At 41.6% G+C, this 16,167-nt stretch overlaps 1 protein-coding gene across 1 annotated transcript; it reads left to right on the forward strand.

Annotated features, from left to right (window-relative positions):
• Positions 1 to 2,134: 2,134 nt before the first annotated feature.
• Positions 2,135 to 3,474, forward strand: LOC117096508. Its single transcript, XM_033233939.1, has 2 exons — positions 2,135 to 2,596; positions 2,836 to 3,474. Exons 1-2 carry the CDS (start codon positions 2,588 to 2,590, stop codon positions 3,472 to 3,474), a joined length of 648 nt encoding a protein of 215 aa, XP_033089830.1. The 5' UTR covers positions 2,135 to 2,587.
• The last annotated feature ends 12,693 nt before the right edge of the window (positions 3,475 to 16,167 follow it).

Here is a 16,167-nt window from a genome sequence, read left to right on the forward strand (position 1 = left end):
TCAACAGTATCAAAGCAAATTTTTCAAAATAAGCTGGAAAGAATGGCTCAGAACGTTCTCTCCACAGAGAAATAATAACTGTGGGAGGTCACAGAGATGCCAGATATGATGATTTGATCATGAGGCTACATAAAAATATATCAAAATGTCAGGATGCAGTGGCTCACGCCTATAATCCCAGCACTTTGGGAGGCTGAGGCAGGCGGATCACGGTCAGGAGATCGAGACCGTCCTGGCTAACACGGTGAAACCCCGTTTCTACTAAAATATGCAGAAAATTAGCTGGGCGTGGTGGTGAGCACCTGTAGTCCCAGCTACTGGGAAGGCTGAGGCAGGAGAACGGCATGAACCCGGGAGTCGGAGCTTGCAGTGAACCGAGATTGCGCCACTGCACTCCAGCCTGGGCAACAGAGCGAGACTCCATCTCAAAAAAAAAATATATATATATATATTTTTTTTTCATTTTATATATTTAATTATATATTCATTCATTTATATATTTCATTATATATTTTTTCATTGTTATAGACTATAACAATGAAATTGTCATCAAATTCTATAACAATGAAATTGTCATCAAATATTGGTACTATTCATTCTATCTGGAGCAAGACAGTATCAGAGTATGGTTTTGATGTATGTTTTTGTAAGGATTTGCGATGTCGAGAATCTTTGCTTTTACCTTCTCTTTTATCAACCTCATGTCTTCAGGTCCTTCACCCAGTCTTACATATCAAAGTGAAACCAGTGCACAGTAACTCAGTAAACATCACTAATCATGAAAAAAAGAAAATGAAAACCACACTCACAGCACCTTACACTAGTCGCAATGAATGTTACCCCCAAAAAGATGAAAAATAGTAAAAGAAAGGCAATTACTGGTGTGAGTTTCCAGAGACTCCTCTCCACAGTTGGTGGGAAGGTAAACCGGTATACACATTACAGAAACAACTTGGACCTTCCTCCAAACCTTCGGACTACAACTACTGTTTCAACCAGCAATTCTCCTACTAGGTATACACTCAAAGCAACTGAAATCAGGACACAGAAGAGAGATCTGCTTTCCTGTATGAATTACAGCGCTATTCACAAGAGCTACGATAAGGAATCGTGTACCTGTCCATTACAGATAAGGAATAAAGAAGCTGTCCTATGCGTAGACACCAGAATGCTTTTCAACCAGAAAAGTATAAGGAAATCATACTACGTGGAGCCACAGGGTTGCACCTGGAGGACACGATGGTAAATGAGATGAGCCAGCAGAGGAAGACAGAGAAAGACAAACCTTGAGTCATCTCACTCATTCAGAATCTAAAAAACATTATCTCTAAGACTTAGAGAGTGCAATAGTCATTACCAGACCTTGTGAAGGAAGAAGAGGGATGGCTAGGGAGGAAATGGGAGCACAAAAATCACCACTACCATATGCAAATATAAGCACATAGGACCAGGTAAAACTTGATAATTTCTTTTCTTTTCTTTCTTTTTTTTTTTTTTGAGATGGAGTCTGGCTCTGTGGCCCAGGTTGGAGTGCAGTGGCACGATCTCGGCTCACTTCAAGCTCCGCCTCCTGGGTTCATACCATTCTCCTGCCTCAGCCTCCCGAGTAGCTGGGACTACAGGCGCCCGCCACTGCGCCCGGCTAATTTTTTGTATTTTTAGTAGAGACGGGGTTTCACCGTGTTAGCCAGGATGGTCTCGATCTCCTGACCTCGTGATCCGCCCGTCTCGGCCTCCCAAAGTGCTGGGATTACAGGCGTGAGCCACCGCGCCCAGCCAAACTTGATAATTTCTACAGGGAGAAGGAAGCAATAAACCAAGAGACAAGGCACTGTAAAGACTGGGAAACAATTATGGAGAAAATTCCTGTCTCTGAAAGAGTTTCTCATATAACACATGAAATAAACTGACACCACTAAGTTGGAAACCAACAATGATGAATACCCAAGCTTAAAGGACCTGAACAGTCCTGTCTAAAGAAAGACAGGAAATTGAATCACAGGTTAAAGAAACATTTCTCATCATCACTAATCTTTACAAAAACAGAAATCAAAACCACACTCAGATACCATCTCATTCCACTTACAATAGATATTATCATATAAGACAAAAGTAAAAATTGTTGAAGGCTTCTCGGCTTGGTTCTGTCTACTGGTGTAGACTTGCAGACAGGAAAACTCTTGTATACCATGGGTGGAAATGTAAATTAGTAGACACACTATAAAAATTAGTTTGAGCTTCTTCAAACTGTAGTTTGAGGTAGAGGTAGTGCAACTGTCACTCCAGATACCAATCCCACCACTGGGTACACATTTAGAGGCAACAAAATCCCTGTGTTGAAGAGATACCTGCCTTCCATGGTGACTGCAGTACCAGTCAAAACAGCCAAGATACGGAATCAACCTTACTTGTCCATCCACAGATGATGGCATAAAGGAACCACAGTAACATACATAATGAGTGTATGTATGTTATGTTATGGCTGAAGAGTATATACATGATGGAATACTCTTCAGTCATAGCATTTCAGTAAATCATGTCATCTACAGCCATGTGGAGGAACCTGGAGGACACTGGGTGAAATCAAATGAACCTGGTAAGAGAAAGAACCTGACCACGTGATCTCTGGCATGTGGGATCAAAAAAAAAAAAATTATCTTCTGAAACAGAATATCCAATAGAGGTTACCGGAGGCTGGGAGGAGGAGGGGAACTGGAGAGAGATTGGTAATGGGTACAAAGTGACGCTCAGATGAGAGGAATCCATTCTGGTGTTCTATGTTAGACTAGAGTGGCCAGAGTTAACAATATTGAATAACAATTGTTTTTTCATTAGCTGGAAAGGCTCCTCGGCTCGGTTCTGTCTACTGGGCAGCGCAGGGGCTGGCAGCAGAGGAGCAGGAGCCGAGAGCCGCGCTCCCCCGAGAGTTGGGCAGAGGAGCGCCCGCGCCCCCGCGGCATCAGGGGCCCCTCCCCGGGCCTCAGCGAGCACCAGCCGCGACAACCCCCGGGCCTCCTCGCGCCCGAGCCTGAGCGGCCCCGGGGTTCTCCGGCGCCCCCTCCCTCGCCCTATTTTTTTTCCTGCTCTCGGTGCCGCTACCGCTTCTGCTGTCGGTGCCGCTACTGCTTCTGCTCTCGGTTACGGCAACAGAGCCGCCAACCCCACCTCCGGGTCGAGGCCCCGGGTCCCCCAGAAATGCTGACCCCACCAGCGATCGAGGCCACCCCTGAAGGCACCCTGCGGCCGGCGGACGGCCGACTCCGTTTCCTAAACGGCTGCGTGCCCCTCTCGCATCAGGTGGCCGGGCACATGTACGGGAAGGACAAAGTGGGTATACTGCAACATCCAGATGGCACAGTTGAGAAACAGGACCACCTACAAGGGGCCCAAGAGCGCTGGAATTCTATAATACGGTTTATGCTGCTGACTGTATTGATGCTACGAAAATATTTGCCAAAATATTATGGTATCTAGTCACCTCCCACTGCACCAAACGATTTATACCTAAAACTGGAAGATGCGACCCATACATTTAATAAGCCCTGTATAATGGATGTAAAGATAACGGCAAAAAAGCTCTGATCCTTTTGCCTCATCTGAGAACATTCAGCAAAAGGTCAGCAAGTAGCCATTAATGGAAGACATTGGGTTCCTGCTCCTTGGCATGAGGGTTTATCATGTTCGTTCCCACAGCTATGAGACACAAAACCAGAATTAAGGAAGAAGCTTAACAAAAGAAACTATAAAGGATGGAGTCTCCAGATTTTTTCATAATGGGTACTGCTTAAGAAAAGATGCTGTTTGTTGCTGCTAGCATTCAGAAGCTTGAGAAAACTGCAGTGGTTTGAAAACTAGAAGCAGTTTAACTTTTTTTTTTTTTTTTTTTGAGACGGAGTCTGGCACTATCATTCAGGCTGGAGTGCAGTGGCGCGATCTAGGCTCACTGCAACCTCTGCCTCCCAGGTTCAAGTGATTCTCCTGCCTCAGCCTCCAAAGTAGCTGGATTACAGGCACCCGCCACCATGCCCAGCTAATTTTTTGTATTTTTAGTAGAGAGGGGATTTCACTATGTTGGCCAGGCTGGTCTCCAAAGCTTGACCTCGTGATCCACTCGCCTTGGCCTCCCAAAGTGCTGGGATTACAGGTGTGAGCCACCGCGCCTGGCCCAGAAGCAGCTTAATTTTTATGCAAGTTCATTACTGTTTATGAAGGTTCATCTCAGCCAACCACTCCAAAATTGAATGACAGAACTTTGGCAGAAAAGTTTTTGTCCAAAGGACAACTGCCAGACACAGAAGTACTAGAGTACAATAATTTTCATGTGTTAAGTTCCACAGTGAATGGAAAAAGAGAGGCTTCAGGAGGCAAAAGCTTATCAAAGATGGATGCTCATCACAGGAAAATGTATACAAAAAAGCATCACAGTCAGACTTCATTGAAAGTTGAAAATCTGAAGCAAGACAATGCGTGGAAAAGCATGTCACAGGAACATTTAAATGGAAATGTACTTTCCCATCTGGAAAAAGTTTTCTACCATCTTCCCACTGGTTGCCAAGAGATTGCTGAAGTGTAAGTGGGAATGACAGATTTTGCTCAAGTGTACCCTAGCAACACAGTAGATGAGGGATATGTTTATGGGCTAAAGCATTTAGTTTCTGTACTTTGAAGTATTTTAGACAATTGGATCGTTTGTTGCAGTCTTTTTAAGGGGTAGGTCAATCATAATGAAGAGCAGCAGCCAATATCTCTGCACCTGTAATGCTACGTAAAAAATTTGTATGGTGAGTTGACATTTTATTTGTCTTTATACTTTCGGAAGAAAGGTTAACTTTTTCATAATCTTACTCAGGAAAACTAATTGTTTGTTCATTAGAAAACTATGAAGAGTAAAGAAACTTAGGAATGTTAAGCAGGGAATGTGGTGGTGCATGGCTTAAACATCTTTTTGGCTCAAGCAAAATGCAAACCATTATTCAGTCATGAAGAGTTTAGTTAGCTTTCTGTAGCCAGTTCATGAGATCTCTGCCCACCCAACCTTGACAACGAGCCATATCTAAACTATTACATTATTAGAACACCTACCAAAATCTCGAAAGCACAGGTAGATGTCCTTAGTATTGCTATGTATGAAGTTATTAAAACTGGAGAAAATTCTACTTCAGAAATAAGTGCTGTTTAGGTTTTATATTAAAAGTTCAGACCAGCATATCAAAGGGTGCTTCTTAGTGAAATGATTTAAAATTGTTGCATTCCAAAGGCATGTTTTCTCTTTGATTTTTACATCTCTCTCTTTCTTAAAATATTATACTTCATGAAAAAGACAATTGACATGGATGACAACAAAAACAAAAGTCTTGAAATTAAGGGCACACTAACTGTTCTTACCGGGGTTAGGAGAAGAGAGATGTTATTTTCAACGAACAAAATATTTTTCTTTACAATCTTTCATTTATGAGAAAATTGGAATATAAATTTATTACATTGTGAAAAGTAGCATAAACCGTATACCTTTTTATCTAAATGCAGCTTCAAAAAAGTAAATAATTGAAGTTTTATTTCTCCTCTAAATAACTTGAATTTTTTTCTTTAAAAATTTATATATTTGTATGTTCCCATTAAGTGGTAGTGTAAATGTATGTTGTTAAAAGTCATTTCTCAGAATTATGGTAAGCTATGAAAGACAGTATCTAGTTAGGTCGTTACCAAAAATACTATGTTTAAATTAGTCCATCATATGGCATTTGGTGTGTATCTAAATTCCTGCTTCTATTTCACTCTTCCTCAAAACAGTTTTATTTCATGTTCACCAGTGAAATGATAATTTAATTTCGTGGGGCAGGGGCAGTGCTGCAGCTCCTGGAAAAATCAGATTTGTATTATCTTTGTTTCACACCCACCACCTTAAAAACATCAGCTAGTTATGTGTCATTGAAAACATTTAAAACTTTGAGTCTTCAAATACATTTGATGTTAATGCATCACTTGCACTTCGATTTACAAATAACATTTCTAAGTAGTTAGCAGTTTTGTCCTATTTCTGGAAAACATTTTGAAGTTGTAAATTGTTTCTTCTCTTTTTCTTCTAGAGTTACAATTTTTTTTTTTTTTTTCTTTTTGAGACAGAGTCTCGCTCTGTCGCCCAGGCTGCAGTGCAGTGGCGTGATCTCGGCTCACTGCAAGCTCTGCTTCCCGGGTTCATGCCATTCTCCTGCCTCAGCCTCCCAAGTAGCTGGGACTACAGGCGCCCGCCACCATGCCTGGCTAATTTTTTGTATTTTTAGTAGAGACAGGGTTTCACCGTGTTAGTCAGGATGGTCTCGATTTCCTGACCTCTTGATCCGCCCGCCTCAGCCTCCCAAAGTGCTGGGATTACAAGCGTGAGCTACTGCACCCGGCCGCAAATTGTATTTTTAAATACAAGCACCTTTGTTGAGGTGTGGAGAAAAGCATCACAATTTTATGTTTATCTTACCTTCCCAGCCCTCTCTGGGGGTACTTTGCAAATACCCGAGTCCAAACAGAAGTACCAAATAATTGCTCTATGAATTCTATGCTTAGTAAACTATTAAACCTGAATAACTTAAAAGATCATGTGCGTTTTGTAACAGCAAAATTTGATTTTACTTTTTTATTTAGAATTGGTTATTTTTCATAGGTACTTCCAATTTTTCTTCACTTTTCAAATGGATATTGGCTATAGTCTTATGTTTTAATGGGAATGAATTTCAGGTCATAATTAATCATCAGGAAATTTTTAGTTTTATTTTTTTCTTTGACAATATGGACTTTGTTATTTTTTGTATAGTGGTTCAATAGATCTTAAGTTCAGACAATTAAACACTATTTTGAATCTTAACAAGATACTGAGGCTTTTTTTGTATGGGATGATATCAGTCTATGTACAATGAATTTAATAAAAAGTATTATCAGATTTTTTACACATTTTAGCTCAGTAAAATCTGAGTAACTGTTCAAGATTTTTTTATCTGTATTTGGAAGTATAATTTTGTAAATCAGTGTCTTACCTTTTTGATACAATAGATCATGGTTTATTTTTAATAAAGCAAGAAGCCCTTTTATGTGTTGTTTTTCAGGGAAGGGATTAACATTTAATTCTGTTTGTTTACATTTGTTATCATTGTTATCCAATGCTCATTTTATGTCGCTTTATAAGTAAGCTTAGGTATAACAGAATAAGTATCTGTTTATTCTAATCTACATGTGACTATTTCAGTCTGTCTCAGTCACTTAATAGTATGCTGAAATTTACCACTGTGGGGGATGAATGATCACTATTTATCACGTGCATTTGAACATGTAAATGCTTAAAAAATAAGTATAATACGGATATAGTTTGGGTTAATAGGATTCTCATAGTTTTTTTCCTCTATGAAACATAAGTAATGATTTTAGTGTATTTCTTATGGAATATACTCATTTAAAAAGGAGTTTAAGAAATTGTATATGTGAATAATACCTTTCTCTAATAAAAATTGAAATGTATAATAGTTTTATAATAAAGTATTTACATGAATTGATATTTTAATATGGGCGGACATTGCATAGATACAAATAAATTAAAATCAATGATAAATGCTAAATATTTTATCTAAATAGCACACCAACATGGCACATGTATACATATGTAACAAACCTGCACATTGTGCACGTGTACCCTAGAAACCCTAGAACTTAAAGTATAATAAAAAAATTAAAAATATATTTTATCTAAAGAGTTTTTCAAGAAACAGTTATGAAAATGTATATATTAAATGACTGTAATGTGAAGCTTGTAATATTTCAACTCAGTATTCATTATTCTTTGTTTTGTGTGTCTAGAAAGATTGTATTTACTTTTCATCTTTACACTACAATTTGCTCTTATGGGGCACTAAACTGTGTTCAACTGAGTAAGAACCTTTGTATTTTGATTGAGCATAATTTAGTATTTTATGATTTCCAAAATGATGTTCTTATGTCTATCAAGTCTATGTATCAAATTTATAACATCGTTTAAGAAAAAGGAATTTCCACAGACATTTCAGTTGGAATTTTTTGTTTCACGCAACTGAAAATACATTTGTTTCTAGGGTTTGGAATATTATAGAAGACGTAGGATGAAAGAAAATGATAGAATCACAAAAGAATTCTGTTTGTGGGCCGGGCGCGGTGGCTCAAGCCTGTAATCCCAGCACTTTGGGAGGCCGAGACGGGCGGATCACGAGGTCAGGAGATAGAGACCATCCTGGCTAACACGGTGAAACCCCGTCTCTACTAAAAAATACAAAAACTAGCCGGGCGAGGTGGCGCGCCTGTAGTCCCAGCTATCGGGTTGAGGCAGGAAATGGTGTAAACCCGGAGGCGGAGCTTGCAGTGAGCTGAGATCCGCCACTGCACTCCAGCCCGGGCGACAGAGCTAGACTCCGTCTCAAAAAAAAAAAAAAAAAAAGATTTCTGTTTGTGATATTATAGGAATTGTGTCCACTATGGTAGAGCATTGTCATCATTTTAGTACATTTTCTCTTAGTAGTTTGGCATTTTATACTTTAAAACTTGATTTGTTTTAAAAATTGTTAACAATGCTTACCTTCTTTCTCCAGTGCCTTTAGTCTTGATTTGATACGTTTGTACCCTCAGTTTTCCTATTACATGTTTTTGACGTTTTCATAGCCTAGGAAACATTGATTCCATTTTAATAATTGTCAATCTGGTTATCTAAAGAGGTAACAATTATCTGTTAATGCTTCGGAAAAACAAATAGGGTTGCCTGTGGAGGCCAGGCTTCTTAGTTCATTCAAAAATATTTCTTGGGCCGGGCGCGGTGGCTCAAGCCTGTAATCCCAGCACTTTGGGAGGCCGAGACGGGTGGATCACGAGGTCAGCAGATCGAGACCATCCTGGCTAACCTGGTGAAACCCCGTCTCTACTAAAAAATACAAAAAACTAGCCGGGCGAGGTGGCGGGCGCCTGTAGTCCCAGCTACTCGGGAGGCTGAGGCAGGAGAATGGCGTGAACCCGGGAGGCGGAGCTTGCAGTGAGCTGAGATCCGGCCACTGCACTCCAGCCTGGGTGGCAGAGCAAGACTCCGCCTCAAAAAAAAAAAAAAAAAAAAATTTCTTGGATTTATGGCATATGTTAAGCATTCTTAGCCCCCAGTATTACAACCATGAACCAAACAGATAAGGCCCTAACCATTTCAGCATTCTGTTTAGATGGGGCGGGATTGGGGACTTAATTAAATTAGAGATATAGAAAAATATGCATCTAAATAAGATAATAAGTATGGGGTTGAAATGAAGCATCTAACAATATATTAAAGAAGTTAGAAGTAATATTTTATGGTATTGTAACCTCTATTTAACTTAAGTTTGGGTAGTAGCTACAGATAGCATAAAAAAGCCTTAATTTTTCACTTTCCTTGCTAGCAAAGGTACATTTATTTAGACTGTCCATTTAGTGTTTAACATAACATTACTGTGAAAAATATTCCATTACATATTCCCAAGCAAATGAGCTGCATCTTCTTTACTGTATTTTACAATTTGGTACAACAATTTTAGGGCTCAATCTTCTCTTCACATCACTGGTATTTTAAATTTGGGAATAAATATGAAATTCCTTTTGACTTACAGACTCACATTATATTATTACTTTGAAAACGCATTAATTTCTTAGGAAGGTTTGGAGCCTCTATCTTTTTTTGAGTTAATATTTAAATTCTCTGCTTATTTTAATAGCCTATACTAAGTGAAAATAGTATTTATGCAAGTAAACAAATCACTATAGGCTTTCAAGACTTTAATTTTAAATTTTGTCATCATTGAGGTTGAAATTTTTTACCTGCTGTTCACTTAAAATGTATATTAACAGTTGGTGACATGCAATAGTTTTAAGTATGATGTATGATGCAACTGCATATAAATGAAAATGGCATGCACAAAGACACTTTACTATGGGAACTGTACTGGAAGATTTATGAAAGCATGTGAAATTGCACCTAAAATTGTGTTATTAGTGACTATAAGCAGCAATGCTAAATTTATTGTACTTGATGAATGAATGTATTTAGTCTAGTCACAGTTACTTTGGTTTAAATGTATAAATGTCTTTAGAGTTTTCTTTTTTAAGTGTAATTTTTACTATTGTGGGGGTATACTTGGACTGCAGGGGTTATTGTCAATGTGTGATTTGTGTTTTTATTTTATTCATTATATACATAATATATATTTACATATTTATTTTATATATTAGATGATGTGATAGAATCATCTAATGTGATATACCAATTTTTATGTGATAGTTACATAATTCTAAAAAGTCCATATTTGACAACCTGTTAAAATGTTTTGCATTAGAAAAAAAAATGAGCTAGAAAATAAGATTCTGAATGTTCTCTTCACAGAGAAATAATTATAGAAGGTCACAGAGATGCCAAATGCTGTAATTTCATCCTCGTGCTACATATATACAGGTCAAAACATCCTTCCAACCCTCCCATTATATGCATGTACACAATGGCAGTGAAATTGCCATACAATTTCGGTCATATTTGTTCTAACTGCAGTGAGGCGGCATCTGAGTGTGGTCTTGATCCACATTATTGTGAGGATCAGTGATGCAGAGAATCTTTGCTTTTCCCTGTGCCTCAATCCCATGTCTTCGGGTCCCTTCGCCTAGTCTTCGACGTGAAATTGAAAACAAGTACACAGTAACTTGGAGAGCATCGGTAATCATGAGAAAAATGTAGATCAAAACCACAATCAGATATCATCTCTCTTTAGTTGAATTGAATGTTACAAAAAAAGATTAAAAAAACATAAAAAGAAAGACAAATGCTGGTGTGGATATCCTCCCCCTTTCCCCTTTCCTTTCCTTTCTCCTTTGCTTTCTCCTTTCCTCTCCTTTCCTTTCTTTTTTTTTTTTTTTTGATGGAGTTTTGCTCTTGTTGCCCAGGCTAGAGTGCAATGGCATGATCTTGGCTCACTGCAACCTCCACCTCCTGGGTTCCAGTGATTCGCTTGCCTCAGCCTCCTGAGTAGCTGGGATTACAGATGCCCACCACCACGCCTGGCTAATTTTTTTTTTCTTTTCTTTTTTTTGTATTTTTAGTAGAGACATTGTTTCACCATGTTGGTCAGGCTGGTCTTGAACTCCTGACCTCAGGTGATCCACCCACCTCGGCCTCCCAAAGTGCTGGGATTACAGGCGTGAGCCACCGTGCCCGGCCAGTGTGGAGTTTTAGAGAGGGGGAATTCTTCTCCACACTTGTCGGGGAAGTAAACTAGTACATACACTACAGAAACAACGTGAGGCTTCCTCCAAACATTAAAACTACAACGACCATTTCCACTAGCAACTGTACTGCTAGGTATACATTCAACCCACATGAAATTGGTACATGGAAGAGAGAGGTGATGCCTTCTGGTGTGGACTGCAGCACTATTCACGGGAGTCAGGGAAATGAATCCACCTACCGTCCATATGCAGATGAAAAAATAAACTCCCATGTGTACACAATGGACGACTCTTCAGCCAGGAAAACTCAATGGCATCACCTCATAGGGAGCCCTGTGGTTGTACCTGGAGGATGTGACGGTAAATGAGCCAGGCAGAGAAAGACAAAGCTTGTATTATCTCACTCATACAGAATCTTAAAAAAACAAAACAAAACTTTATTTCAAAGACCTAGAGAGTGCAACAGTGGTTACTAGAGCTTGGGGGAAGAAGGGGGATGATAAGGGATTGGAAATGGGTGCATAGAAAATTACCATGAATGTATGCAAATATAAACATGTGGGACTAGGTAAAACTTTAGAATTTCTACAGAGTAAAGGAAACAATGAACCAACAGTTAAGGCACCCTAAAAACTGAGAGAGAATTTTGGAAGAAAATTCTATCTCTGAAACGGATTCTCATCTAACACGTACAGCAAACTGACACTACTAAGGTGAAATAAACAGCAGCAACAACAAAACGAAAAAGCCCTGCAACCTCAAATACCCAATCCTAAAAGACCAGAATAGACCCTGTCTGAAAAGAAGACATGAAATTGACACAAATGAAAAGTTTCTCACAATCACTAATTCTCACAAAAACATAAATCAGAATCACACTCAGTTACTATTTTATTTCACTAAAAATACCTATGACCAGGCCAGGTGTGGTGGCTCATGACTGTAACCCCAGCATTTTGGGAGGCCAAGGCAGGTGGATCACGAAGTCAGGAGTTCGAGACCAGCCTGGCCAACATGGTGAAACCCCGTCTCTACTAAAGATACAAAAAATTAGCCAGATGTGGGGCCACGTGCCTATAATCCCAGCTACTCAGGAGGCTGAGGCAGGAGAATCGCTTGAACCCGGGAGGTGGAGGTTACAGTGAGCCAAGATTGTGCCATTGCACTCCAGCCTGGGTGACAGGGCAAGACTCCATCTAAAAAAAAAAGCATATTACCAAAACAAAAGCAATGATTTTTGAAGGGGATGGCCAGGGCAGACGTGCAGAAAGGAAAACTCTCATACACTATGGGTAGGAATTAAATCACTCTAAACACTGTGAAAAACAGTTGAAGGGTTCTCAAAACTACCATTTCAGCTAGCAGTCCCATCACTGGGTATACCTTTAAAGCAAGTGAAATCCTCATGTTCAAAAGAGATATCTGCCTTCCCATGGTGACTGAAACACCAGTCACGACAGCCAAGGCACGGAATAAACCTATCCGTCCACTTACAGGTGAAGGGATAAAGAAAATGCCGTGTGTGTGTGTGTGTGTGTGTGTGTGTGTGTGTGTATAGAAATACTCTTCAGCCATAACACTCCAGGAAATCCTATCATCTCTGTAGCCCGGTGGAGAAAGCTGGAGGACATTAGGTAAACTATGAAATGACTCTGGCTGGAGAGAGATCTACACTGCATAATCTCAGGCATGCAGAATCCAAAAAATTTATCTCCTAGAAGCAGAAAGTTCAATAGTGGTTACCAGAGGCTGGGAAGATGAGGAGGCCTAGGCAAGGAATGGTGAGCCTAATGCTCCCCACTCCAAATCTATTTACTTGTTTAGAGATAGAGTATTGCTTTGACACCCTGCCTGGAATGCAGCAGTGCCATCGTGGCTTACTGCAGCACCCACCTCTCAGGCTCAAGTGGTTCTTCTGTCCTAGCTTCCCAATTAGCTGGGACCACAGAAATGTGCCACCATTTTCAGCTAATATATTTCTTTTAAAATTTGTAGGGACAGGGGCTCCCTATTTTGCCCACGCTGCTCTCAAACTCCTGGGTTCAGGCAATCCTCTCACCTCAGCCTCCCAAAGTGCTGAGATTCTAGGCTTGAGCCACCATGCCTGATCCTATGTTTGTATGTTGAAATTCTAACCCTCAATCTCATGGTATCAGGAGGTGGGAGGTAATGAGGTCCTGAGGGTGGAGCCCACATGATTGGGATTGCTGGCTTATTTTTTTTTTTTTTTTTTTTTTTTTGAGATGGAGTCTCGCTCTGCCGCCCAGGCTGGAGTGCAGTGGCCGGATCTCAGCTCACTGCAAGCTCCGCCTCCCGGGTTCACGCCATTCTCCTGCCTCAGCCTCCCGAGTAGCTGGGACTACAGGCGCCCGCCACGTCGCCCGGCTAGTTTTTTTTTTTTTTGTATTTTTAGTAGAGACGGGGTTTCACCGTGTTAGCCAGGATGGTCTCGATCTCCTGACCTTGTGATCCGCCTGTCTTGGCCTCCCAAAGTGCTGGGATTACAGGCTTGAGCCACCGCGCCCGGCCGATTGCTGGCTTATTAAAAGGAACCCCAGAGAGCTCTCTTGCCCTCTCTCTGCCAGGCGAAGACACAACCTAAAGTCTACAGTCTGCTACTCAGAAGACAGTCCTCACCAGGGCCGACCAGGCTGGGCTGGCAACCTGATATCCAACTTCCAGCCTCCAGAACTGGGAGAAATACAATTCTGTCTTTGATGAGCTCCCCAGGCTATGGCTCTTTGCTCTAACAGCCTGAACCAGCACAGAAGTGCTATCCCATCATCTTTGTTGTATTCTATTCAGAAGGGAGTCACTAACCCCTCAGTGCTGTGAGCCTTTGTGGACACTGCCCACTATAGGCTGAGATGAGGCATAGGGTCTGGTTCTAAATAGAATCAGAAGGCACTGGAAAGTGTCAAGAGGATGATGATGGCTGAATTGCATTTAATCTCAACCTCTACTGGTGCAGTGTGGAAAACGAGGCCCAGAGCAAAAGTGCCTTTCCCGAGATCACACTGTGGACCCCAGGCCCATTGGAGTTGTATTCCATGCTACCTCTCACCCCTCACTCCTTGAAATTCTTCCGTCTCTAAGTGTGTCCAATATCTACAGGGGACACCAAACAATGAGTTTTATAAGATTTATCTCAAACATACTTGATATCAGAGTTCAGTAGGAAGGAGATGCTAGCATAACCCCATTGTGCATGTTGCAGGGCTGGGGAGGCCCCAAAACACCAAAAATTTCTCTAGGGTCACAGAACTGGTAAGGTCAAGGAAGTTTGGCCCAGCACTGTCTCCTCAAACCTAGGGCCTGAGTTGCCTCCAGGTCTTCCCAGGGTGATGAAGGGGCACTCTTTTTGCATAATTTGGAACAGGTAAGAAGTTGGTAAGAACAGGTAAGAACAGGGGGTTGGTGTGTGGTCAGTAGCCCAGTGGGGCCTTTGAGTAGGTCTTACGGAAGGAGGGAGCATAGGGGATGGGACCTGGAAGAAGTGAGTCTCCTCTCGGATCCTGGGCGTTGTGATGGGCTTTCTCCCACCCTGGAGTCTTCCGGCATTTTCCCCCTGCCAAGGGCTGAAATGGCCTCAGCTGTTTCTCCAGACTCCCTTTCATGTTAAAGGATGAAATCCAATTATATTCCTTTAAGTCTAAGCATTCTTCTAGAGGGTCTTCTCCTGTGCACTGTCTCTAAAATGGGGAGAGGATGAGGTCTCCCCAGGTCCTTTCCCTCCATATCAGAAGTGGAGCTTCAGGCGGCCTAGAGGGGATTTCATGTAGCCCTCCCTCTGGAAGATGCTCAGTTCTGACCCAGGAGCTGCTGCGTGGCCATTTGACACCCAAAAGCCTGCGTCCCCTCATCTCTACCATGAGGATGATTTTTGAGGACTCACAGGAGTGATGCTCTTGTAGGCTACTAATACAGCAGGTGCCGCTGCTCCACAGCTGACAAACACTGTGACAATGCCTTGAAGACACTAATGTTTTCATAATTCTTTTTTTTTTTTGAGACAGAGTCTCACTCTGTCAGCCAGGCTGGAGTCCAGTAACACGATCTTGGCTCACTGCAACCTCCAACTCCTGGGTTCAAGCGATTCTTCTGCCTTACCTCCCGAGTAGCTGGAACTACAGGCGCATGCCACCAGGCCCGGCTAATTTTTTTATTTTTAGTACAGACGGTTTCACCACATTAGCCAGGCTGTTCTCGAACTCCTGACCTTGTGATTCACCTGCCTCAGCCTCCCAAAGTGCTGGGATTACAGGCATGAGCCACTGTGCCCGGCCCCATTCTCTAGTCTTAGGTCAAATTTTACTTTGAAAGTCTAGAACCTTTTCTACCATGGGCGCCCATGTCCCCCTCATCCACAAGTCCCCGAAGGGTTGGGGATTCCTTGTGTGAGCTCCAGATCCCAGTCCTCTGGTGGTTCATGGTGTTGTCAATGACATGTCTCTCCTTGTCACCCCAGTATGCAAATGACACTTACAGGGTGCGAACATTCCAGATAGGTACAGGGAAGAAGCTGGTGAAAGCCCTGGTTCCAGCATTTCTGGGTAGAACCGTCTCCTCCTATGCCATCTGACTGGGTCCCTCCTGGGATTTTATCACTGTGCCGAGCTTCATGGAGGAACTGTTTACCAGGTGAACTGTCCATCACCTCCAACTGACAGTGGTGACTGTCTCCGACTAGCTGTGTCTTGAGGATGTCACCAAAGTCCTCTAAGCCTGTTTGCTCCTTCGTAAAGTGAAGTAGTGAGATGAACCTCAGGGTTCTTGTAGGAACTAAATGGCCTAAGGCATGGCAAGCAGGTCCCAAGTGCCTGGCTCTGTGAAGGGGCTGCTGGGCATGCTATGGTTCACATTTATTATTCTCTTTCCTTCAATGGAGTTCTGGGCATCCTGTCTCAATGGCCTATATACCTCTGTTTGGAA

This window comes from Trachypithecus francoisi, unplaced genomic scaffold (assembly GCF_009764315.1).
Source record: "Trachypithecus francoisi isolate TF-2019V2 unplaced genomic scaffold, Tfra_2.0 Lachesis_group14, whole genome shotgun sequence".
NCBI classification, from domain to species: domain Eukaryota; kingdom Metazoa; phylum Chordata; class Mammalia; order Primates; family Cercopithecidae; genus Trachypithecus; species Trachypithecus francoisi.